The 27,395-nt window shown below is 44.0% G+C and overlaps 1 protein-coding gene across 4 annotated transcripts in view; it reads right to left on the reverse strand.

The window, feature by feature from the left end:
* Nucleotides 1-27,395, reverse strand: part of ETS1 (ETS proto-oncogene 1, transcription factor) — a 129,377-nt gene that overhangs the window by 65,500 nt on the left and 36,482 nt on the right. Inside the window, exon 1 of one of the 4 annotated variants that reach the window (XM_082683937.1) lies at nucleotides 1,080-1,604. The exons of 2 other annotated variants lie outside the window; for them this stretch is intronic. In XM_082683937.1, coding sequence (XP_082540063.1) covers nucleotides 1,080-1,161 — 82 coding nt within the window. In that variant the 5' untranslated portion in view covers nucleotides 1,162-1,604. Of the gene's footprint in view, nucleotides 1-1,079; nucleotides 1,605-27,395 lie in introns of those variants that run through there. One more of the 4 variants, XM_082683938.1, reaches the window with a different exon arrangement.

Raw genomic sequence — 27,395 nt, forward strand, 5'->3', positions numbered from 1 at the left:
TAGAGGCAAGGAAGTGTTAACCAAAGGCAAGACGGGCTAAACTTCTCAATAATCAGATACAACAGAGGAGCAGGTCACTGCAATTATTTTCCAGAAAGCATCCCCTTCTCTGTGTATCTTATTATACATACCTTTACCTCTAAAATCACTAATCTCGAAAGAATAGCTGGCAGTTCCTTATTCTAAAAGAAAACATCTATTCTTCTCAAACCGCCTTTATTCTAGGACTTCTGGACCCTGTGAAACTACCAATGAAAACTGATCCAATTTTAGGATCAAAAATTGTGTCTAAGACAAAATCAAATTTCTTGCCTATCCCCTTCTTCTAAATCCTTCAAAGAGTTGGATAACACCACCCACCAAAGACCCAAAGTCACGTTTGGGGTCAGGATGTTTTCCTTCTTGTAACAGATCTTTGGCACCAGAGGACAAACGTATGGCAGACGAGAAAGCTTTGGATAAAGTAAGTAACCTGCATGAGTAGAATTGGGATGTTTCCAGAAGTTAAGATGATCATTTCAGTTCTCCTACCACCTCCTTACCCTCAACCCAGAAAAGAGGAGCTAGATAGCAAAGGGACATGTGACAGGAGCTCAGGAAGGTAAGACGTTTGAAAATGTGCTTGTAGGCCGGCCAGTGAGACACTGTTTCAGCTCTTACTGCTCAGGGCCCTCCATCCAGCTCCAGTTCTGGGGGATGCAGAGACCGCGGCTGATGCCTTCTGCGCAGTGTCCATCCCCCCTAACGCTAAGGAATAAGGCCAGAGCATGCTCTCTCATTTGGAAAGATATAAAAAAAAAAAAAAAAAAGGCAGGAATAAGGGTGCTGGACATTCTATAAGCTTTTTCCCACTACTCACAAGAACACAGCTGTGAAAATAAATACCACCCCCCAAACAAGGATCTCAGGCCACCAACAGTCCTCCTTTTCTTCTCTACCTTGCTCCAGCTGCTACCAGCATCGCCTTGCTCAGGCAGAAACGCACTGCCTGGGAGGGAACAGCGGAAAGGGGGAGAAGCAGAGGGCACCCCGGCCTCTGGCCAAAAGCCGGCGTGGGGGCCTCGACAGTCACCACTCACCCGGGGAGGGGAAAAGCTCCAGATCGACTTTTTCCGTCTTGATGATGGTGAGAGTCGGTTTGAGATCGACGGCCGCCTTCATGGTGCCAGGAGTGGGGGGCAGACAGGCTTATAGCAAGTTTGCTGTTATTCTTGTTGTTTGTCTTTTTTTATGGGGACTAGTAACAGGGGAAGGGGGACGGGGGAAACCCGATTTTCTTCCCTAAGATCTCAAATTCCCGCTGACTTTTCCCCGGAGCCCAGAAGGTGCGCGCCGGGCACTCTCTCCCGGGAAGTTGGCACTTTGCGGAGAAGTGCGCGCGCCCCGGGTCCCAGCTTCGCCTGCGCCTCGCCCCGCTTCTCTTCGTCCTCGCCCCGCTCCTCCTCTCCGCCGGCAGGCAGCTTCAGCTCGCTCTCGCTCTCCGGAGCCGCGCTCTCCCTCCCTCTCTCCCGCCTCTTTAGGGCGTTTCTCGCGGCGCCGAGCCTCGGCCGCCGGGTCTGCGCGCTCGCCCCCCCACCATCCCCCAGGATCTTCGCGGGGAGGGGGGTGGGCTGGGGGCGGGGCCGGCGGGTGGGGGCGGTCCGAGGGCGGGGCCGGATACCCGCGGCCAATCGACGGCGGCAGCCCGAAAACGAAAGGAAGATGGGGCGGAGCTCCGCGGCCACCAGCGCCCGCGCCCGCGCCCACTCTCTGCCCTGGCCCAGGCGCCCGGCTGCGGATGGCTGAGCGCAGAGCGGGCGGGACGCTGAGCCCGCTCCGCAGCCGGGAAGCGCCCAGAGCGCTCGAGCAGGCTGGGTGCAGAGGCTGCCGCGGCCCTTTCGGGAAAGTCCGTCTGATTCGCCACGCATTCTTGAGGACTTGGTCACCGGCTCCTGCCCCTCTTCCCAGTAGCAGCATAGTTTTCCGAGTGCGTGTACATCATTCATTCACAAAGACTGACACACAGGACGTGAGGCATGCGGAGGAAGGGGCGTGCGTGCGAGCGGCCGCAGGGGGTTCTCAAGCCCGTGTCCTCTAAAGGCTTTGGGAATCCTGGACTCTCGCCGCGTAGTGAGTCAGGAATCGGTGCAGTGTTTCTAGAGCAGCCTTCGATTTTTCAGGGCCCCCCTACCCCCCGCGTGTCATGGTTAAGAAATTAGTTAAGATGGGACGCCTGGATGGCTCAGTTAGTTAGGCGGCTGCCTTCGGCTTGGGTCATGGTCCCAGCGTCCTGGGATGAGTCCCACATCGGGCTCCTTGCTTGGCAGGGAGCCTGCTTCTCCCTCTGTCTCTAACCTGCCACTCTGTCTGCCTGTGCTTGTGCTCTGTATCTCTCTCTCTCTATAACAAATAAATAAAAATCTTAAAAAAAAAGAAAGAAATTAGTTAAGAAAAGACGGAGGCAGCGTTCGTGAGCAGAATTCTCACTGCCCTTGAGAAGGATCAAGCCCAAAGCAGCCTCCTGGGGACCCCAAAACAAAGGCCCAAATGCTTTTTATGTATTATTGGGAGAGCAGAGAACAGGAATTCCCAAACTGGAATGCAGTCATGGGCTTCCATAAGCGTCCAGTTGACCTACAGCAGGGGTTGGGTGGAAGGGGAAGCTATTATTCTGTTCTTCTAATTATGTCATGGTTGGCCTTTTCTTTCACAGACTCTCCTCCACTAGATAAAACTGACAACCCTACTACAACCACCACCACCAGCAAAAAAAAAAAAGCGGTGCAGAGGCTCTGTGGTTTTGAATTTCTGGAGTACATCATTCGCAGCTGTGACAGAATCAGTTCCCTGTCCCATTTGGGAATTCCAGACACTTTGGACACCATAACACAATCCCCAATAATTCATGACTTTGCATTAATAACGTTGGTTATCATGAGTGGAGCTAGTTGTTCTAATTAACAGATCAACCAGTAAATCTAGAGGAACATACACAGACATACGTGTGCATAGCGAGAGCCAGACATTGAGATCTACCTTTGATTAACTAGAAGATTAAACAACAATCTTTCTGAACAACCTCAAAGGAAGCTATTTTTAATACTGTTTCCTAATTTCTAAGCCTCTGTTGAACTACCACCCCTTGCCTGCAACTGAGTTAGATCACTTTAACACACCTGCTTACCTTCACCTAATCCCAGTTTGTCTCCTTAAAGCCTTGGTTAGCTTGCCTGTTTCCCACAGCAGATGAGAAAAGGAGCTCAGAACAGAAAATCAATCTCTGGTTCCAGGTTCAAACTTCAGATCATGCCCGTCCTTCAGTGACCAGGGAAAAATACTTGTATGTGACAATTCTAATTTTTGTAGGATTGTTGTATGTTTCCAAAAGGTATGAGAAAACAATGCTGGCCTCCAGATGACAAGAACAGACACTTCTGATCCTGGGAAAAGCCGGAGAAAGGGATGGAAGGATGAACTGGATATTTACACGTCCGAAGGAGCCGCAGAGGAAAGGATCTTGAATCCATCCTGTGCTTTGCCTCCTCTGAATACATCAGCAAAAGAACTGAGCAAATCGAGAGCTGCTTTGGGGGAATCTTGTTTTATTGATGCTGTGTTAAGAAAATGCTGTTTTTTTTTTTAAATCCAAGTGTAAGTACTTACTTTTCTACTTGCAAACGAAGCTGCCTCAGAGCCAGTCTTTTTTCTCTTCCCCTTAATCTTCCTCAGCTTTCTCCCCCAGACCAGCCTGAACCCTGCTGCCAACACCCTCCACCATCAGACACTAAAAGAACCCTCCAGAATCCAACCAGAAACACTTTCCACTCCAAGCCAGCAGTGGGGAAACTTATTCCTTTGGTTTTGCAACAATGATATCTCACCTAACTATCCATCACCCTTTGTAGCCCAGTCTTGCAGCACAGAAGCTCAAAATATGTGAAGGTCCAAATCAAGGAAGGGGATTATGTAAGACCGGAAGGTGGGGGAGATAGCCAGGGACCACCAAAGACCCCCAGGAAATCTCCTTGTACTTGAGGCTGATTGTGAACAGTGAAGTTATCACAAATCATGCATCTAACTTCAGATCTAACTGAAACTTTGCTTGGGACAAAGAGCACTGATGTAAACAAATTAAAATATGTTCACAAATGTGGGATATTAATAATCGAATCAGGCCTACAAGTATCAAATCAACACTGATAAATGAAATTTTCATTCCCTTTGCAACAGGAATAGATTCTTGTAAATCTTCTACGGACTTTAGAAGGCATTTCTCTCTTACCAGAGCCTAAAAAGCAATCCCTAGTCCAGTGCCTGACACATTGCAGACACTCAGGAAATATGTATTCAGTAATGAACTATCAACTTTCTGGTTACCAGGGGCATCTACCTTGCCACCAGTTTTCTATAAGGCAAAGGTTTAAGTGAGTTGTTTCTGCTATGGCTTGTGAAGAGGAACTAAACCATGTCAACCAGTCCACCCCTAGGTCGGTCCTTTGTCCTCCATGGCAGAGCAGAACTCCTATTCCCCAGCATTCATGTCCACTTGGGTTCACTTGTGCCTCAGTTTCCCCACCAGCAAAACAAGAGCAGCTGGGCCTTGCCTTCCAGCTACTTAGGCAAGTGGTTTCAACTTGTTAGGCACTTGAGAAAAATCAACCAAGGAAATACTTCCTCGCTTATTTTTGTAATGCAACAGTTTGCTCCTCCTACAATTGGGAGAAAACAGAATTGTATTTTTAAACATTCCTAAGACCTAGGGAATTACACCCAGCACGTACTAAAACTCCCTAAAAGAGGAAAATCATGTCAATGATTATCAAAACAGGGTTGCAAGAGTTGGGGGACCCGGATGTGAGGTTAGACATTAATGATATCAAGGAACTAGTCACATTCTTTATTAGAATCCCCTCACACGCATAGATGTCCAAAACACAAACTTTCTCTTTCCTATTCCACCCCTCGACTCCACACTAGCCTCAATTAAAAAAGAAACAGAAAAATACACTAAGTTTCAAACAGTCATGGAAGACAGACTGTCCCTCTCCACAAGTGTGCCAGAAGTTTTTTGTCTCTTTCTTGAGTCTTAAACTTCACCAAACCAAAGAACCTCTGAGTTTTGAGCTAAAATATGCTGTATTGGAGGTAGGTGCAAAAACACTCCGACCACTAACGGCTGATCCAGAACAAGTTTATGACTCACAGATGTTGATTTACTGGTTTAAATATAAGATTTAAAAAAAAAAAAAAAAAAAAAAAAGTCCTCCATTAACAACCTGTCTGAGTTGCATTTGTGGTTGTTTTTTCTCTGAGAAAAGGCAACAGTCCCCGTCACACACAGGGACCTAGAAACAGGCCTCTGAAGCTTCACTCTAAAGCAAGTGGTTTCTCCGTGATAAGTTGAGTCATTAAAAAAACACAGTGGGGCAGAAAACAGCCTGGGGCTTCGATATCTACCATTATCAAGCAGCAATAAAATGGCAAATTGGAGATCGAAAGGAAAATGGAAATAACTCTCTTAATTAAACTCTGATGCCAGAAAGCCTGAGGGTCAGCTTCAGAACCCAAGTGGCAGGCTCCGAGCTGTTGGGCTGTGGGCTGGCTCTGTGACCTCAGCAGAGCCACTTAACCTTTGTGTGTGACAACCTCATCTCTGTTTCAGGGAATAAAATCACCCCTGGCTCTCCCGACCATGTAATACACACTCATTAGCTATTGTTTAAAAGGTACAATAAACAATGGGCCACAAGAAGAGCCATAGTTAGGGGGAAGTGGGGGGGGGGGCAGGGTGAGGGAGGACTTGGGGGCAGCTTGGCCCCGGGAAAGCTTCCACAATCAGACAAAGATGAGAGTGAGCAGTGCGGGCTCTGGTGTTGGACTCCGGTTCGAACTCTAGCTCTACTGGCTGAATTCTTGCTCTGAAGTCACTTACCCTAAAACCTCAGCTCCTCCACACTCACGGCAGAGACAATAATAGCACCCCCCCTTTTAAGGTCATTTGGAAAAGTAAATGGGATAATGCATGCAAAGCACTTAGCACAGTGTCCAGGTCAGAAAACGTGCTCGGTTAAAACTAAATCATTGTTCCTGCTATTAAAATCCAGGATGAGGTAGAATAGTCAAGAAATCCTATTCCATCTCTAGGACCTTCTCAGAGTAACTTGGATCCTCTGTTTACCTGAACCGTCTTCAGGGAGAGATAGGAAGAATGATCTTGTTTAATTTAAAAATCTCTCCAGACCCCTATCTCACTCAGTTCCTGATTTGGGAACCTGCCCAGCTTTGTCCTCCTTTGAGAAATCCCAGCACCACCTGGTTAGAAGAGAACACTGTAGATCTGTATGTGTTTTAAATCATGGGAAACCTGTAGTTCAGATTCAGAAGGAAGAGCCTGTGGGTGGTACCCGGTGGAGCTCTTGTCCAGGGCTTGGCTTTGTCCCATGAGGGAGCTAGCTGGAGTCTCTTAGAGATTTCCAAGTCCAGCCCTCCTGCTCGCCAGAGGGAAAAAATGAGTTTGAGAGAGTAGGTCATTCAGCCCAGAGCCACACAGCCTGAAAAAGTCAATGTCAGTCCTACAACAGTATCCCCTAGACTGTAGTTCCGTCCGTGGCCATCTCCTCGGATCTATTGATACCACATTGGGGGAAGCCACATCATTCGGTATGGTCTGTTACTGGACACTCTCAAGACACAAAGCAGGACCCAGTGTACACAGAAACGGATAGATGATCGGCCTCAATTTCTAGAAATCTGACAATGTTCTTTGCACCCGATGTGTTGTCTTTGGGCAAATGCAGTGCAGGATAACCATACCAGCATTCCCCGTGGGAGCCAGCTTGGCATGGACTGTGGGGAGAGAAAGGGTCTGGGTTGGCTCTATGGCTGTCTGCAGTTTCTTTAGACTGTAATTAGGAACCATTCAGCTGCATCTGCAGCCCCAACAATGTGGGATGGGTTGGCCTAATGCACAGACCAAGCGACACTATAAAATCCACGAGTTTAGACATCACGTATTACTCCAGCAGCAGATCGGGCTCTGCTCCCCCAGAAAGAGGTCAGGAGCTGCCTATCAAGCCTGCAGGGTTCCGAGGTTTCCTCCACACCCACACTGAGCCCATATCCTGGGATTGTTGCGCCCTCCTGGGCCTGGATAATGCAGAATGCAGGCTACCCTATGAGCCTTCGGGGACCGTGTAATTTGGATTCCAATTTAAATTGTCCTAAATTGGCCTCTTGAGGAGGTAGAGGGATGATAGCCTTAGTACAGGTAAAAGGAGAACCAGTGTTCTTTAATGACCTGCAGAAGCAGAGAAGGAGGGTCTTAGCAAGGAGCTCCATACCCCAGGAGTACAGAATCCTGGCCCCCTCCCCAGGCTGCAGGTGGTTTTTTCTGGTGGAAGGCTAAGGCCTTCCTCTGATCTTACCCTGCTTTTCTCTTGGGTTACAAAGACAACAGCAGACTTCAAAACAGATGTTCTCTGCAGTTGTGGTCTGAATCTTAAATTAAGATAATTTCATTGTGGACTCTTACCCCTTTGCCTCCCCCTTTCATTTTAAAATGCCAAGGCAATTGCCCCAAAAGACTAGCATTTACCACCCCCAGAGATGAAGGAACAGAGATAGGGTAGGGAATTTCTCCAGCCTGTTCCTGATGCTGGAAGGAAGGCAGAGGGAGCTGATAGCACCAGAAGAAGAAATTGTCCTGCCAGGGGAAAAGGACAATGGTACAGGAGGAGGACTAGGAAGGGAACTTCTCGGAGAACAAAGGAAGGACAATATGGGGTCAGGGGCAAGCATGAGGAAGTATAGTCCCAGCAGTTCTATGTCCTCGACATATGGGGATCCCTAAGATCTCAAAATTAAATTAAAGCCTGATAATGCATCCAGTATGGTCACAGAGCCCATTTCATGGTCCTGCATAGTCATCTGCTATGGAAGGACAATAAAACAAATCAATAGGAGGTTCTCTAGCTGGAAGAGTTGCACAGGATAGTGAGGGGAAGGGAGGGGAAAGAATCTACAGAAGATGCAAAGGGAAGGCCAAGCTGGAAATCGACCTCGAACACAGACTTTCCCCTACGTGGAAGTGCTGTATGTAAAGAATCTCCCACCCCACCCCCACAATGTTCTCCTCTTGTGCTCACCTAGTGAATATTTGAATGGTCATGTCTCCCTCCAATGCTCCCTAAAGGCAGCAACGGGTCTCAGCCATCACAACCTCCAGGGCCCAGCTCAAGAGGGCAGGAGCTTAATAAACTCCGCCAATGATTGAATTAATGAACAAATTAACTTCCTAACATTTCAAATATGGATCTTTAACTCAGATATCTGTCTTCCATCTAATTTATTTACTTGTTTCTTCCTTTGTTTCTTTAGTTTTGTCTAATGTACGACTCAAAGTTGCCGAAAGTTCAAGAATAAAGACCCAGCCGTGTGATGTTTTCCAACTGAAAATGTCTTTATGAAATTTTATTGTGCTCCTGTCCTCTCCGATCTCCTTTAAAGGAAAATATTGCTTAAGGTCAACATATTCATTTTATGTTTCATCTGAGCATATTCAGTATAGGTGTGAAAAATGGCATCTGGCTTACCACAAAGCCAACTAGTGGCTTTGTTGTCAGTCTGAACTTTATGCAACATATTGTCCGTAATCTCACTCTGCAGCTCAGAGGCAGTCTTTAGCGCTTTCTGAACTTTAAGTTGAATCTTCTATTTCACTGATTATCGTGAAGGTAAGATGCCCAACCGTTATTATATCCGTTATTTGTAAGAGTCCAGAAAATGCATGGACCCATTATCTCCACCTTTGTGTGGAAGTATAGACAGTCAGATGCTTACAGGGAGGCCAGTACCTGTTACAAATCCCCTTTACCTTGTCAAATTTGCTCTAACTGGTCAGGTTCCTGGAAGTATGGGCCATGCTGTAGGCATCCCCCAGAGTAAGAGAATAAGAGCAGAGAGGGAGTGAAAACAGGGAGGACAGAGGGAACTAACTGACCGACTAGCACTTAACAGACACACACACACACACACACACACACACACACACAAACAAACACCTAAAGAAAGCCTAACCCCTCCTGCTGGCTGGACTGTGGCAGACCACTGTTCCTGTACATGGTTATATCTACTACTGGATAATGGAAGTGTTGCAACAGAAAATCAGCTGATCTTAAACCATAGAAACCAAGGAAATAACGGGTTTGGTCAGGGTCCACCTTTACCACCAAGCTATAAGGATCATGAACACACATTATTTTATATCACCTCAACTGGAAGATCTAGGTCCTTTTTTTTCTAGGGCCTATTATATGAGAAGAGGCCCAAGAAAAAATTCAGTAGGTTACACCGAGAACATCCTCCTAGCCAATAACTATAACACTCTGTGGGTCATCTACAAACATCTTACTCAGGAACATATTCCTGTCTCAGATTAAGTATCCTTCATTGAACATCATTGGGTCGTAAGGAATTCGTACGAATACTACCTTTGGCCCCTGCTAAATCATGTAATATGGAGGGCTTTTTAAATTCCCTTGCTGTTTCAGACCCCCCCTTTGCACATGAACTGCCCTAAAAAATGTGCACAAAATCCAAGTTTCATAACTATTCAGGAGCACAAATCCATAAAAAGAACTCTAGGGTGTCCAGGGTAATTACTCATTTTTGGAATTGACTAAGTACCCAATATACCACTGATGGAAAGTTGACAGTTGAAAAACAGCCTCAAGAAGGGATATGTCAACTTCTCTGGGATTGCAGCTCACATGTAATGCTCTGCTCTTGAAGGGCGGAGAGATGAAGCCTTCTTTCACTTGCAAGGAGCCAGCTGTGCTCGCTTTGCATCTTACATCACCTCTTGGGAAGGAGTCAGGATGGAGTGGATGGTCCTGGCAATGACGCATGAGGCGGAGCAGACCCCAGCTCACATTTCATCTATCTGGATTGGCTTCTATACAATAAAAACCTTTCTTCCTCGGAGTCAGTGAAGAGGAGAGCAGCAAATCCGACACGTGTGACGTGCAAGAAGGCACCATTTAATCAGTCAGGCCTGTGAAGCACTTTCAAGCGTTCAGGGCTTGAAATGATAGGTAATGATAGGTAATGTGGGCACGAAGAAAGTAGAAAATAGAGAAGTTAATTCTCAATGGAAATGTATTTCATCAGACTGATCAGAAACATGTGTTTTCCCCAGACTGGGAAACCATCTTGAAAGACTTCATCCCAAAAAGGCCTTGGGTGGGAAGGGCCACTAGGGACCTGCTGAGGAGGGGGCGGGGGAGGTGCAGCTGGGTGGGGAGCTGGCCACAGACTGTGAGAGAAAGAATAAACAGCAGTCAGCTCTCTGGTGGCACATTCCCAGGAGAGATCCCTTTCCAGGAATTAAAAATTCTAAATAATGTTGAGAATTGTCAAAAATCAAAAAGATTACGGACTTTTTCTTTCAGGGAATTCCACGGCATTGAGAGAGCCAGATGGCTGGCAACAGCCATTCCCAGATCTGGGAGAGGCCCAGCATCCACATGGATTCTTCATTTTCAATGAGCTAACGTTTTCTGTCATGGAGAGTACTTTTTTTTTTTTTTTAATTGAATTGAATTGGGCTGAGGTGTAGAGGTAAAGAGACAATTCCAAATAAGTGCTCCTGCTTCCAAATAAGTATTCCTGCTTCCAAATAGCCCATGGGAGGACAGGCAGTTGCTCATCAAATCGACTCTCGAGCTTTGGTGTCTTAACTTCATAGAACGTGCTTAAGCTTAAAAACAACTGAGGAGGCAATGCTATAGAGTAGTTAAGAGCACAGGCTTGGCAGTAGACAGACAGAAGGTTGAGTTTCAGCGTGGCCCCCCTCCAGCTGTCAGTCCTTTGGCGTCAGAAAGCCTCATTCTTCATCTCTAGAATGGAGGTGATCACCATGCCCAGCTCAAAGAGTGGCACCAAAGATGGGATGAACGTGTGCCAAGTACTGTGCCCCGTGCCTGACCCAGAATGAGCCCTCGACAACACTTTGCTCCTCTCATTCGCTAGAAAAATCAGAATTGTGACTTTGGATTTGGTGAGCATAAAATTTTCATAGAAGTTAATCCAAGTTGTGGTGTGCAATGTTCCCACAGTGGGATTAGGATATGGTGACCCCCTGTCTTGGTGTGTGCCATTAAATCCATAACATTATTATTAATAATAAAGATAATTTTAGGTCTAAATTTGCAAAGCACACCATCCTCTTGGATGAAAGGGGATTGGTTCCTGTTATAGAGACATGACATAGGGGTCAGAAGTTCTAATCGTATGTTCACAGCTACATTACACATTAGCAGCAAAAAAGAAAATAATCACCCTTGGGCCTCTTCCAATATTGGACTGTCCCCACTCTGGGCTGCAGGTCTCAGACTCATTCCATGATTCTGTACCGCCTGAGCAAAATAAAAACTTGGCTTGTGCCATCTTGCTTTCAAGCTGGTCAGTGACCCAGGAGGATCTCACGTACTATGTAATACATACCCTGTACCATGCTGTCGGAGGCATTCCTCCAGCCAACCCCCATTGGGCAGTACGCCACCATATTCACTCTACGGAAGTCTTGTCTTGTGTTTTCCCATCTTACATTTCTCTAGGCTATCTGTCTCCTTTTCTGACAGCTAGAGTTTTCTAACAACTTGGGCTGCAACCCTGAACTTCAAACCTTCTATAGCGCCATACTCGTGCATTTTAGTTACAAAATTCTGGACCCATGTAGCACTCCTTCAAGCTCGGACTTGAAGTGTTTTACTTGCTGGCATCAACAACCCCTGCTGACCAGTGGCCCAAAAGAGCCCAAGGAGAGGTAATTCATGTCGCCCCTTCTGCCGCCAGTCAGAGCCCTGTGTTGCTCTGTGTTGCCCAAGAGTACCCAGGTTTTCGTATTTCGGGGGCACCGGCTGCATAATTTGTATTCTGGCACCACCAGTGCCTGGCACCTGGCCACCCAGGCTGGTATATTAGAACACACATAGTCTCCTCAGTCGTTGCCTGCTCCATTTTGGCAAGATTAATGCCACATCATTGGGGAAAGTGGACTTAACTGGTTTTCTGGGGGTGTTTGGTTAAGCCACCACCCCCACTCCAAGTTGATTAAAGTGTAGCTTTGCCCTTTCCAACAACCGTGGCAAACAAATGATGGGGAAATACTCCAAAATGCACATGGCTGGGTCCTCTCGTTCTTTTTTTTTTTCCTAGTGACTTTGGGGAGGTTTGGGCACTGATCCTGCATACACAATACAGTTCTTGTTCTTCTTTTCTCCACTGAGCAGCCTTGAATAGCTCCGTCTAAAATTATAAGCAGGGGCAGCCCTAGGCTCAAAGAGATCAGAGCCCTCATGCTGGGTCTGAACAAAGACCTTGCTTTTCCCCAACAATTAGCCCTGTAAAAAAGGACATCTATCTCCCTCTATTAAAGCCACCACGTGCCTTCAAGTCAGCCCATTGTAAAGCTAATTAAATAACACGCCTCTCTCCCCATGCAGGTCTCCTGATTAGCTTTCCTCTGTCCAAGACCTCTCTGCAAGGCGCCTAGAGATATAGACAGGACAGCATTAGCTCCCCCTTTGAAAAGCCATCTTATCAATATCGTTGAGTTTGCTCATGCTCCGTATTCTTCCATTAGCTTAGACTTTAGTCACCTCCACCTTCAAAGAATAGATACAATTTATTATGACCTACTATTATTATTATCTGTTACTATTATTTAGCATTATTTTAAAAAATAATAATAAGCAACATGGGAGGGCGAAATTTCTGTCCCAGAAAGCTTTGGCGGGAATGCACCCACATCAGCCTGAAGGCATGGTCACCAGCCCCAGAGCGTAGAATGTATGAAGGACTTGCAACAGAAGTTGAAGAACCTGGGGAAGTCACCGTCACGCTAACCACAGGGGCCACAGCCCCATCCCCATCACCCAAGTCCTCAGATGGGGATGACCAATGACGTAGGAGCGCTTGGAAAGGTACGCTATAGGATAGCAGAGACAAGAGTTCAACCCAAATGTTGTAAACATGAAGTAGAAATAATGAATTTTGATCTTAATAATAATGAATAATGAATTCCTTCAAAGCCTGCTAAGCAGATAAAACCCAACCACAGCCCAAAAGACCAAAACTGGCCCCTGCCCACCTTCCCGCCTTCCAGCCATGCTTCACCTTCTCTCTGGAAGAGGGACATTCTGCACTCCAGGGGACCCTCCTTGTGCGGATCCCTGGAACACACCCCAGTGCCTCATCCTTCTGTGCACTTCTACGGGCCTTGCCCTCTCCAGGAAGCCCTCGTCCCCCTGCCCCACTCATCTGTCAGGACAAAGCAGCAAACGCAACTCTCCCACCCCCCTACCCACTCTTTCCACTCCCTCACTCCCCCCTCCATCCCCACACCATGAAGGTCTCCTGGGCCTTCCTGGATAAAATCCGGCACTTCCACCTCTGCTCTCTCAGAACAAACTGCCTCCCAGGCAGGACCTACAGGCTTCCCTGACTGAGCATTTCCAACACTGCTGATCACACACCTCAGCCCTTCAAGGGCAGGAACCATATTCAATTCAAGTGGTAATTTCCAGCTTAAGATACAGTGACTTGGACTTGGTGACATAGTAAATGCTTAATAAATGTTAAAAGAACAAATAACTGAAAAAAAAATGAATGAAAGAAATAATGAATAAATAGATGCGTGAATAAAACTAGCATCTGATATGAAATGTGATCAGATGTGGTAGCCTCAGGCCTGCTCCCAGCTTCACTCCACACGGCCCTGGGTGCTTGGAAAAGGTACTGTTATCTCAGGATGTGGTTCTCCATCCCTCTGAAATTGTCCGATCTGGGGGCGCCTGGATGGCTCAGTCAGTTGAGCATCTGCCTCACAGTTTCGGGCCAGGTCAAGATCTCAGGGTGGTGAGTTCGAGTCCCACATTGGGCTGCATGCTCTGTGCACAGTGTGCTTGAGAGTCAGTCTTTCCCTCTCTCTCTGCCCCTCCCCTGCAATCATGCACACACTTCTCTCAAATGAATAAAGTCGTAAAAAAAAAAGAAATTGTCAGATCTCATACACATGCATACTGATACACATACTTCTCCGATACATTTTTTTTTTTTTAATAATAGAATGGAAAGAGAGCAGGCCAGCCATTTTCTAAATCTGCTTAATAGTTCTAGAGCTTAACTTTTCAAACAAACTCTAGTCTTTGAGATCTCTAGCTCATTGAGTCACTGGACCATATAAATCTTCCTTTCCAAGTGTTTTTAAAAAGATTCACCAATCTTCTTGAATGTCTGATACTGATGAATGGGTAACTAAATAACAAAGTTAGCCCATACACATTTAAGTTTCCCAAGAAATACTCATAGAACTCCAAATTAGCAAAAGGACAGATGAACAGAAGGGGTCGGGGAAGGAAGGAAGGAAGGAGGGAAGGAAGGAAGGAAGGGAGAAAGAGAAAGAAAGAAAGAATTAAAACATGTGGCAAGAGATTTTGAACTCTGCCAAATCCCCAAACATTTATAAATAGCCAAAGTCACGAAAAGATTACTATCTTTAAAACATAAAGCCTTGGGGGCCTGGCTGGCTCAGTCAGTTGGATAGTGAGACTCTTGATCTTGGGGTTGTGGATTTGAGTCCCACGTTGGGTATAAAGCTTACTTAAAATTTTTTTTAAAAAATAAATATATAAACAAACAAACATAAAACCTCACAAAACTCATTGTCTGATGATTTGTCTATAAAGTCACATCTAAGCATGATAAATTTGGGTTGGTTCTTTCTTTGTTATTTTTCCATCACAATCCCAACTTCTAAAAAAAAATGTTTTTCCAACATTTGAGGGCACCTTCCATAGAGAGAGAAATCAAGGCATAAAGACAGACACAGAGGAAGATGGTCCTCCAGCAGCAAGAGATAACCATTTCAGCAAAAGAGTTATAACCTCAAACCTGAGACTGAGGGAGAAAACACTGTCATTCACTTGGCAGTCAATTTGTTCTGGCCAACTTCCTACTTGCTAAAGTGGAATGCCCACTTTATAATGATCATAATGGATTGAAAGCTGTAAAATTAGATTCTGGCTGGCAATAAGCTCTTTATTACAAGACCAGTGCTCTAACCCCTGAGCTATGGAGCCAAGCTCTTTATTACTTGACTTTACTACAATGTGCCTCCATTCTCAGATCTTGCCTTAAGGAAGACGCATCCTAGACCTCTAAGATATGTAAAAATAGAATAATAAATTAAGATAAATAGATCTACATTTCGATATAGATCTGACGCCTCAAGATACAGTTTGGTATGAATACAAAGCAGCCATTGAGCGTTGAGCGTGTAAAAATCACACCTGTTAATTTATCAAGGCCAGATCAAATAAACTACATGGCAGAAATAAACTATTAAAGCAAAGATAAATAGAAAACATGGTAGCAAAGGAAGAATGATTGGAAATAAATATAAGTGTGAATGCCACCACATTAATCAAAGAGAAATATCAGATGCATATAATCAATGCATTTTAAGCAAAGAGTAGGAACAAAAGATAAGAACTAGGTTTTGTAAATGTGAGTACTGTCATGGAGATACTGAGTACAAGAATTAAGTACACTGGGTAAACACAATATTTTTAAGGTCCTAGAAAATAGCATATATTATGTGGGAGAGATATAACTGCTTTCTAAATCCAACTGAGGTTTTCAGCAATATTAAAAGCCATAAAATAGAAAAAGCAAGACACAAAAGAACCTTCTCTTTAGGAGGAGGAAGAGTTCGGAATTGATGGTATATTGCAGCCATGTTGATAGTTCATGTCAATACATTCCAGTTGGCAGGTTAATTAAGCAGTGACATCAGAGTAAGCTGGCCACATAACTCTGCAAATGGGATCCCTTAGGAGAGCCATCAGGCACCACCCATGTTGCTACCTTCACAAGGGTTTGGGTCATTTTAAATTCTTTATGTGTCAAGCCTCAAAACTGAATGTGAGTAAACATGGCTCCCTTCCTCTGATTGAAGGAACAGCAGTACTGTCCCTTGCTTGATCTGAAGGTCACAAAGCACTTCCATTGACGTCATGTCCCAGCACCTCAGAGATATGTCTAGGAGGAAGGCATGCATCCCAGCCCTCAGCATGCCAGTGTCTGTCCAAGATGGAGAAATTCTCCACTGTTTTTGCTCAACTCTGATGCATAAGAGCTATGCAAAATACTGACGACACACATTTGCTCAGTTTTTGCAAATTATTCTTATGTCCCACATCTCCCTCACCTACCACTTGGAATTCTTTAAGTGTGGTTTTTGCCACCAAGTCTTTTGTCTTCCTTTGTTGACTTCTTATTAGACCTTTCCTCACTTACGTACCATAAACCATCTGAGTTCTTATTTTCCCACCAAGAAAGGGTGAGGGGGAAAAGGAGGGAAGGCACGGTGTGGTGGAGAAGAAATTATCAATGCATTAATTCCCACCCAACTTCACTCAGAATAGAAATAAGTGGAGCCATCATTGGGAGGTGGATTGAGTAGGGTCCCAAGTGATGCATCTGGTTGAGCTCAAGGATGAACCAGAGGAAGATGAAATCAGGGTCAGGATTAAGGGAGAGGGGAGGAAGAACTCAGCTCCCTTCCCATGGGAACTAAGAGGCAAGGGAAACTGACATGGAGTAAGCTCTGGGCTCAGAACATTCAATGTCTGCTACACATCTCCCTCACAGCTGCAGCCAGAAAACGTTGGGAAGCATTAGAAGTAACAACAGCTGGTCATAAAACACATATTTCTAAATTGTCTTTTTTCTATTTATATATGTAGACTGGGATTTTATAATAACATGTCCCAATAGTGACTTCAAGACAAGTAGGACCTACATTACAAAGGCATGAACAATACATTCTGGGAAATGTTCCATTTTTCTAAAGTCACATACCCCCATTCTTCACCAAGGGCGAAGAGAGCACCTGAAAGAAGAGACAGAGAAAAGAGGGAAGGGAAGAGAACTTGGGGGCTCAATCGCAGATATAATAACTTATCGACACCTCTACTCTAAGAGGGAGTTCCACTTCCCTTAGATTCACAGTGGTGATTCCTTCAAGATGCCCAAATCGAATATGCTAATTTTATTAAAAGTCCTATTTATCGAAAACTCTAGAGATTCAGAGTATTTGCCAGACAACAGTTAGTGGCTTTTTCATTTTTTGAAATCTATCAAAAATAAGACCAAAAAAATAAGAAGAGAAAAATCAATATCTTAGAGAAACAAATATGCATTAAATGGGATTTATACAATTAAGTCACAAAATGAATTAATAAACTTTTCCTTAGAGAAGTCTGCTGATTTTTTTTTTTTTTGAGTTAAAGAAATTCTGGGAGATTTATTTATTTATTTATTAATCTTTTGCTTTATTGATTCCTTTTTAACATTCCTAAGACTTAAAAACAATACACCAAGAAAGATAAAAAGAAGCACACTGAAGTAACTTAAAAATAAAATACTGGGGGCACCTGGGTGGTTCAGTGGGTTAAAGCCTCTGCCTTCTGCTCAGTTCATGATCCCAGGGTCCTGGGATTGAGCCCCACATCAGGCTCCCTGCTCAGAGGGAGCCTGCTTCCCTTCCTCTCTCTCTGTCTGCCTTTCTGCTTACTTGTGATCTCTGTCTGTCAAATAAATAAAATAAAAGTCTTTAAAATAAATAAATAAATAAATAGAAATAAAATACTGTTTGTTTTGGTTGCATCGTGATACAAGAGGTAAGGGGAAAGTGTTATGTTCCACTTTAGAGATGAGGAAATTGATAACTATTTAGCATAACTAGATTTTTAGATTTTGCATTCTTCACTAATTGCACATAGAGTGGTCGCTTTCTGCAGCCTTTTCCTCATAACTATTATTTCATAGATCCTGTGCAAAGCCCAGCACAGAGTTTAATATCAGGCTACAGAGTCAGGCTAACCTGAGCTCAGAATTGGGGTGTGTAACTTAAGAACAATGCAACTTTTAGCAAGTTACTTCAACTATATAAAACTCAGCTTGCTCCCCTATAAAATGAACTCTTCAGATTTTTTGGCAAGATTTAAATAAGATAATATATGTAAAATATTAAACAGTATCTGGCTCAAAATAAACAATAAATGACAATTTCTTTTCAGGTTAAAATTTTTAAAAAACACATTCGAAACCAGAATTGGAACTCAAGCACCCTCAACTCGCTAAATTCACTATCCATAGAAAAATACTCATCACAGTGAGCAATGTTGAAGAATCACTTGATGCAAATAAATACCTATGTTATAGATAAGAAATAAATAGGTGGCCTACATATTTAAAAATATGTGTTTACAAGAGTGCCAAGACAATAGGATAAGAAAAATTTTTACTTAAGTAAACTCTGTTCTCCCCATGTGGGCCTCGTACTCTTGACCCTGAGATCAAGAGCTGCATACTCTACTGACTGAGCCAGCCTGGCACCCCAGGATAAGAAAAATCTTTTTACAAATAGTGCTGGGATAATGAGCTATACATATGCCAGAGAAAGAAACTGGACCTCTTACCTCACACTATGCACAAAAATTAACCCAAAATGGATCATAGATCTAAATGTAATAATTAAAGTCATAAAACTCTTAAAAGAAAATATAAGAGTAAATCTTCATAACCAGGGTTAGTCGATGGCTTCTCTGCTGTGACACTAAGAGCATGAAAAACCAAAGAAAAAATAGATAAATCAGGCTACCATAATGAAAAACACTGGTGCCACAAATCAAAACATCAAAAAAGTAAAAAGACAACCTATATTAAGGGAGAAAATATTTGCAAAGTATATATCTGATTAGGAACTTATACTCAGACTGTATAAAGAACTCTTATAACTCAGTAGTAAAAAGATAACCCAACTGAAAAGAAATGGGCAAAGATTTAAACAGACATTTCCCCAAATACAAATCGCCAATCAACAGGTGAAAAGGGGCTCAAGATCATTAGTCATTAAGAAAAATCAAATCAAAACCAGAATGAAATACTATTTCAAGGTCACCATGAAAGTTATCAGATATTGGTGGAGGATGTGTAGAAATTGTCACCCTTGTACATTGTTGGCAAGAATGTAAAATGGTGCTGATACTTTGGATAACAGTCTGTTAGTTCCAGAAGTGTTACCCTATAACCCGGCAATTCCACTCCTAGGTATAAAGCCACGAGGAATGAAAACATAGTTTCACACAAAAATATTTATGTAAATGTTCATAGCAACATTACATATTCCACACATAAAGTGAATACAGTTCAGTTGTCTGTCAAATGATGGGTAAATAAAATGTAACATAACCATATAATGGAATATTATTTGGTGACAAACAAGAACGAAATATTAATAAATGGTACAACATGGATAACCTTTGAAAATGCCAAAGAAGCCAGTCATGAAAGACCACATATTGTAAGACTGTATTTACAAGAGAAGGCCAAAAGGGGCAAATTTATAGACAAAAATTAGACTGGTAGTTACTAGTGTATAGGAGTAGGATGGATGAGGGAGGTGACTGCTAACAGGTATGGAATTTCCTTTAGGAGAAACAGAAACATTCTAGAATTAAATTATGTGCTATTTGTACAATATTGTGAATATATTTAAAACCCTTAAATTGTACACTTTAAATGGTCAAATTTATAGTATGTGAATTATTTCTCAATATTGTGAATATATTTAAAACCCTTAAATTGTATACTTTAAATGGTCAAATTTATAGTATGTGAATTATTTCTCAATAAAGTTCATCTCAACACTGTCTAAAAAAAAAACAAAAACAAAAACAAAAAACAAAAAACCCTCTGCTTTTCCAGAGGTGAAGTCAAGACAAATAAAAGGGAGAGAAAGAATTTCCTATCATTCAGTAAAGCCTGCCCAGTGGAGTCTATGAACATCATCTCAAGACCATTTGCTTAACCAAAGTTCAGTGGAAAAACATCTAACATTTCCATGACCTTCTTTTCTAAACTTCCTAAGTGGCTCCGAGAAGAGCCTGCCCGGGGAAACTCCAAATGGAACCTAAAAATAATATCTCCTGGCTTTATAAACATCAGGAATGCTAATGAAGTGAGGAGCAGCAGACCTAATGAATGGAACATTTCCTTCAGGTTGGGAGGCCCAAGCAGAGTCTGAACTCATCTCTGAAGGCAGTCAGGAAGGCCCAGGAGGGGACAGATGAGGGCCAGGGAGGTGAAAATCAACACAGGGTGAAGAAGGAAAGAATAACAGTGAATGAGGATACATAAAGCAAAGCAAGAGTGACCGCTATTCTAAACATAAGTGAGACAACCCTCTTTCAAATCAAACTCCCGATCCTCTTTCTGCTGACCAAGTTTGGACAGATGAGTGCTCCTCGAGGCAAACACTCAGTATCTTCATTTTCACGTGATTTGCAAAGAGGCCAGAGAGGAAACTGTTTGCCTTGGTCTCTCCTTACTCTGGTGTGCAGTGGGAATATTCTTAAAATTCCCACTCTCCTGATGCTCACCTGGCTGCCCAGCGTGGGTATGTCGGTCTTAGCTTCCCATTCAGCTTATGTTGATGCTCCTTGAGGACGACCGTGCCATCCTACTTTGTATGCCCAATGCCTCATGCAGAATAAAAGGAACTTGTGTTGATTGATGTCGATTGATGACAGGCAGAATAAAAGTGTTCTACTCTAACCAAGACCCTAAACCAATCAAAAACCTTGAATTACCTCTGGCCCAGTTGAGGACCAAGGTACCAAGCACCCCACCAGTAGCTGTGATGCTTGGGCAACCAGGATACAAATATTTATCACGTCCTTTGCTCTATAGCAAGTACTGGGCTAAACACAGGGAATATGGAAATAAATGGTACATTCCCTTGGCTTAAAGAGAGAGAAACTGAAGACAAAGAACCTTCTGGAACAATCTTTGGATTTTGTTCTGAAGAGTTTAAGGTGTGTGTTTTGTTTTGTTTTGTTTTGTTTTAATTGAATAACTTCTTAACTGATTAACTGATTTTAAAATCCTGGGAAGTTATCATAATCATCCTGACAGATGAATCTCATAGCCCTGTCTTGTTTATCCAATAACATCAATTGAATGCCTGTGACAATCCAGGTACTCTGCCAGGTACTAGGAACAGGACCAGGACAAAGGTCTACCCTCGAGGTACATATAGGCAAGTAGCAAAAACAAAAATCAGTGATTGCAACACAGTGAGATAATCTACAATTCAGGTACTCAAGTATTGGGGAAATACAACTAGGGTCTAAACTAAGAGTTTGACAATAATCATCATCAACGTGGTCATCATCATCCTTATAAATTCGAGAGATATTTAGGACACAAGATGGAGAGGACTTGTGCCCAACTCTATGGGGATATGGTGATCATCTGCTGCTTTTGCATCCCTAAAGCTTTCCCCCATGTTCCCTTACCAGATCCCTCCCAACTTCCCCTACCAGACCTCTTATCACACTTCCCTTCTAGGAAAGACAGGAAGACATGAGCTAAAGAGAGAGAAGGAGGCGGAAGAAGAAAGAGACCCAAGAAGAAGAGAGCAAAGGGTTTGACAAGATTATCGCTATCCTAGGGCTCCCCAGACTGGCTCTTCTGGACTCTTCAGTTCTGTGAGTCAAGAAATTCCTTCTTCAGCTTAAGTTAATTGAGCCAGATGTCCACCACTTGCAAACAAAAAGACCTTCCAACAACACTAGGGTTAAGGCAGAAAGGAGGGAGTCAATACTAACTACTAGTTTCCTAGACTGGTGACTGGTAGATCACTTAACTTTCTCCAAGACAGGATTGGCGGTCTAGGTAGTGTTACAGAGGCAAGAGAGAAAGGGATGATCTCGGGTTTAACTTTGAGACGATGTGTGATAGCCAGGTGAACTAGTCACAGGAAAATATTCATGGAGTAGACTTTAACATTAACCACTAGCTGATGAAATGGAAGTGCCCTTTCCCCCTAAAGTATTCTTTAATTTATAAACTTTCCTTAAAGGGGTGGATTATTTTTATAACGATTATTACCAAAAAAAGAACCCTCTCACATTTGCACATGGCGAAGTACTAGTTCCCAGCCAGAAAGAGGGTAACAGTTACGCGATGTAAAGCAACCCAAACCTCACAGATTCTCTCTTGCTTTTCCAGCGGGTCTTCCCCTTCAGTTAAAGGGAGGGGAGAACAATGAATGCCCACCTGCCCACCTGCCCACCTGCCCACCTGCCCACCTGCCACAGCTATCGGGAAATACGGGAAGTGAAAAGAGTAAGGGACCAACAACAATGGGAAAGATGCAGAAAGCCATTTCAAACCATCTGTCCTTTGCCCCCAAATCTTGTTGGTTGAGTTCTCATAAGACATGCCTAGCTGAATCCCCTTTTTGCTTCACTCGCTAAAGCAGAACTAAAAGATTATTCTCGAAATCAATAGCTTTCTTTTCCTATCTGACCTGCTCTTTCCCACTTGATAGATTTCTAAAACATTCCCTTGAAGTTCCCTTAAAAGGTTTTGAAATTTGTGTTTCATGTGATAGGAGCAGAAGGATAATAAGTAATGACTTAACCTACTTCTGAAATATCCTGAAGGATATTTGAGGGCGTAGGCAATTCACAAACTCCTTTAATAATGGATTTCAGAGTTAAATTTCACCATAGCTAATCTAAACCTCTCTTTTCCCATTTTTTCCCCCATTTTTCCCCTTAGTCTTCAGTGGATCTAAAGAACAGCTGGTAACTCTCGGATGATACTTGATGAAGGGTTAAGTCTGCATAGTTTTGAATCTTAATTGATTTTATACTTAGTTCAACACATCGCTTACCTGAAGTTCGATTTCTATGAAAGGCAGTGAAAAATTTGAAGAGTAAAAGTAAGTCAAGCAAGGGAAAAGGAATGGACACTTGGTGTAACACTTGATGTCACAGCACCAGTAAGGTTGAATATCATCCTAATTGTAGAGACCACCATAAGTGCTAGAGAAAAGCTGTTTTCCTTGTAGATTTCATTGTAATTCTCATATTTTTAAGTGCTCTCTGATATAAAAACAGGGAGAGAGCAAACCAAATGTTCCTTCAATCCCATTAAAACTTGTGAGATCAGGAAGAAATGTTGAAAGGGCAGATGGAAAAGCGATTAATTGTTTACTTAAAAAAAAAAGGAAAGGAAGAAAGAAAGAAAGAAAGAAAGAAAGAAAGAAAGAAAGAAAGAAAGAAAGAAAGAAAGAAAAAAAAAAGAAAGAAAGAAAGATAGATGGAATTTCCCTTCTCCTCCGCAGCCCAGTCAATAGGGCTCAGAGAGGCAGGCCGCCCCACCCAGGGAATTGCAGATAAATGCACTGGGGTTTAGAAGCCCCATCCCCTCACCCCTCACCTCTGTCTTCTCCCTATTCTGCTCAGAGACATTTCAATTCCATTCTCTTCAGAGGCTCCCCCTCTCCCATATCCAGAGCAGCAGCCCCGAATCACATCATTGAGTTTAAAATAAAGAAATGCTTTTCCTAAAGAATTCGCACACAAATAATCTCATTACCCCAGTGCTTAGGTTTATACAGCAGCCGTCTTCTGCCAGGAGGGAAAAAAAAAAAAAGAAAGCACTCTACGCTCACTCACATGGAACAGCTGCGGGGAGAAAAATGGTATTTAATTCATTGTGAAATATTCAACAATGGCTACACTGCACTTTTAAAAGCCTTTTGATAGTAAAACCCACAGAGAACAGCCCATCCTGTGTGCTGAAAAGCAGCTTCCCCACAATTAGTCTCTCTATTCAGAGGTCTGAGAAGTCTGTGTAAACTTCAGCACGTGCTGTGTACACTGTGGATAGCTTCAAGGGTATAACCTTTCACAAACTTCTTGGGTTTAGTCTTGCTCAGCGACTCTGTCTGCTCTCAAAGCTAGCTGATGGAGGAGAAATGGAGCAAAGGGAGTGTGATGCTGAGATGAGAGCCCCTAAGGGAACTTTCAGCAAAGGAAAACCCGCTCCCCCAAAGGGCCCTACAGATGACCAAGCTCCCTCATGCCCAATGTCAGACCCAAAGAAAGAGAGAAGGTCCTGAAAGACTATACAGGCTCCTTTTCTCTATTCAGCTCTACGATTTTCATGGGTCTCTCTGGTTTGTAGGACAATGAGGAAAGCTTATATTCTCTTACCCTCTAGCGCAGACATTAACCGTGAGGGATAAGGCAACTATGAAGACCTAAAAAACATTTTGGGGGCAGGCCAAGTTTGCATCAAGGTCAGAGCCTGCACTTTGCAGTAGGATCCCAGATTAACTGACCCTCTCTCCACCTCCCAGACTTCTTTGGGAGGTCAGGTCACCCCACTGAGCCTCATTCATCTCATCTGTAAAATGGGTCTTAATATCATCTTCAGAGGAATGTTTTAAGAGTAAAATCACCACACATGTGTGATTCTTAGTATAGAAAGTATTTGATGAATGACAATTACTCTTTCTCTCTAGCTGTTCTGGAAAGAAGACAGGCTTTCCCTCAGGACTTGCTACAGTAAGATTATTTAAAATTGAACAAGAATTGGATATGAACTATTTTTTACTCTATATTCTTAAGTTTTTTTTATTAATCAAGAGAGAAGCAACAGAAATAGAGATAGGCACAGATACCTAACTGGAAATTCTGAGGGATCTGAATTATTTTGGAAAAATTAAATAAATAAAAACCTACCAAGAGCCAAACAAACTTTGCGTCATGATAGGTTGGTAGTGTTGTTTTTCAGGAATTCTAAACTCAGATTTTCAAAACACAAAGTATTGATGAAATGCCTGAACATATCAGGTATGGTTGAAGCGACCACTTTTCTGTTAATTCCAGGCTTTCTTCAAGTTTCTGGGAGCAAGACCACAGAAGTTTCAGCCCCTTTCCTTATAAAATCCAACATTCAACTTATCAACCTCACGTAAGCCATAAGCCCTGGTCAGTGAGGAATGTCCATCTGTTCTGACCAAAGAAGGAAATGCTAAGACACTACTGGGCAGTTCAAAGGAGCTGACCCAAGGTGGGGTCATCTCACACCCTAGATCTGAAACTTCTGGAAATGGTCTCCACTTGAAGAAGCCAGTTTGTGACAGACAATAGAACAGTCAGTGGTTCCACAAGAGGCCAAAGATCAGAAATGGGGGCTGAGATCCTTAAGGCTGCACAGAGTTGGAGGCAGTTGGGTAGAGGTATGTGGCATCTGGAGGTGTATGTGGGCACCATGATTGTTTTTGTACACATTGTTGGTAGGGGGTGTGGGCTCTGGACTCCTGCCCCCTTCAGAGACAATGTTTCTTCCACTCACTCTCCCCCCACCCCCCATACACTCCACAAAGGGGCAGGTGGAAAAGTCTATCACCAGAAGCACATCCGTGAGAAGGAGAGTTCACGATGTGACTCTCCCCTGTTTCTCTGGAGGGGCCTGAAGTGCTCCCCTCCCCCACTCCACCTCACAGTAGAGAGGCCACAGGCCCATAACCTCCACGGATGTTTGCAGAGCTCATTCCATGGAGCACAAAATAAAAGGAGATGTTAAAACGAAAAAAAAAAAGGTGGACGGGGTAGCGGGAAACATGGCTGGACTTCAGTCTCAAGACTTCAATGCCCAGTGTCTCTGGCACTTCTAGATTTAAATACACTCTCTTGGGACTGACCAGAGTGGTGAGAAGGGATTGATAGGAGGAAGCTCCTACCACGGAATTCAATCAGGTCCACAAAACAGGCTTTGCACATTCTCTATGTATGCCACACTTTTAAATGCTGCAGGGGGTACAAAAGTTCCTTTTGTCCTGGCCAATAGTTCTTAACTTCTTGGGGGTGGGGGTGTCCCAGACGGCTCAGAGAATCCTAGGAAAGCTACTGCACACTGCTGGGAAGGGATCGCACATTTCTGATACTCCTCGCTGTCAAGCACCCCTGCTCTCATGAGAATCTGCAGGTCTGAGACTTGGCAGAAAGTTGTCAGGGTTGATTATTTTAAAAACGTAGGAATCAGGTGGGAAATCAAGAGAACAGCAAAGGCGACTAGAACGCTGGTATTTTTTTTTAAATCGTGATCTGGAAGAGGTGATGGTCCCCTGACTAGGCCGCCAGATGGGGGCAGGGTCTGGACTGAGAGCTGATGGACCACTCACCCTGGCAGTCTCAGGAAGAACCAAAGGTTGCCCTATAGATCAGTGTAAGGGTAATTTCTCTCACAGTGCAATTAGGTCTCATGTTTGACCTACGACCTCGGTCCATGCGATATTTATGCTCTCCAGACAGGCAGCAGCAAGGTCGACGCTGAGGGAGGGCATTTAATAGGGAGGGGAAGAAAGGGGGGGCAGGCAAGGAGGGGGAAGGAAAGAAGGAAAGGAGGAAGGGAAGAAGGGAAGGAGGGAGGAAAGAAGGAAGGAAGGAGAAAGGAGGGAGGGAGAGAGAAAGGAAGGAGGGAGGGAGGGAGAGAGGAACCTGATCAATTTACAGCAATGCATGAAATCATAAATTGAGAGCCATGCTTTGGGGTTCACCCTTCCCACGTTCAGTGCGGTACTTTGTTCCCCACCATAGTTCTGTGAGGTAGGCACGACTATATTACAAAGGAGAGAACGTGGCTCAGAAGGGCTCAGCCTTTGCCGGTGGTTGCAGAGCTGGTAGGTGGCAGGGCTATAACCTTGACCGGAATCCTTGCCACCAAACCCTCCTTCCAGCTCCTTTCTAAACAGTAACAATCCCCACGTGTGGTCTGGGTCGAGCGTTGGGCTCCCTCGCCTATCTCTCCATCTCCCCGACCCACCTAGAACTCCCCCCTGACCTCTTGCAAAACTGCATCTGAGCGCAGAATCTCTTCTGTTCCAACGGTCTCTCTTCAGAGCCCGGCTTGGGGCAGATGTGCTACCAGAGACTGAATGGAGGGCATTCAGGCCCAGGGAGTTCACTCTGCTCTCCTCTCCTCCCTGCCTGGATCTGGAGTTAAACACGCGGGTCCTCGTCCTCGGACGCCCTACCTCCTGGCTCACTCTGCCCGCGCCAGCATCGCTGGCAGCGCCGGGGTTAACCCGCCAGCCCTGCGGAGCAATGATTTCTGTTTTATTTCAGCAGGGGAAGTGTGTGCCTGCCTGATTAGCCTTATGGTTTCCTCTTTTCCCATAACCTCCAGACCCCCATGGCCCAAATGTTTACTCTCTGAAATAAAAAATCTGCTGGTGTTTTTCTTTTTGTGTGCTCGTGTATTTTGGGAGGATTGCAGAGGAGGGAGGCGGGGTAGGGGTTAGGGACACGGAGGCTGGGGGAGAGAGCGAGACACCTCCCCCTGCGGGCGGCCCTCCCCCACCAAGCCTCCTCCAGCTGCAGGCTCCCGGCTCAGACCCCTGGCTGCAGTGCAAGAAAGAAACTTATTAATGAGGGAGCTGGGTCTCCTGCTTCAGCAGCTATAAACACAACGAACATCTGGAGAGA

Source organism: Mustela nivalis (genome assembly GCF_964662115.1).
Source record: "Mustela nivalis genome assembly, chromosome: 9".
Taxonomy (NCBI): domain Eukaryota; kingdom Metazoa; phylum Chordata; class Mammalia; order Carnivora; family Mustelidae; genus Mustela; species Mustela nivalis.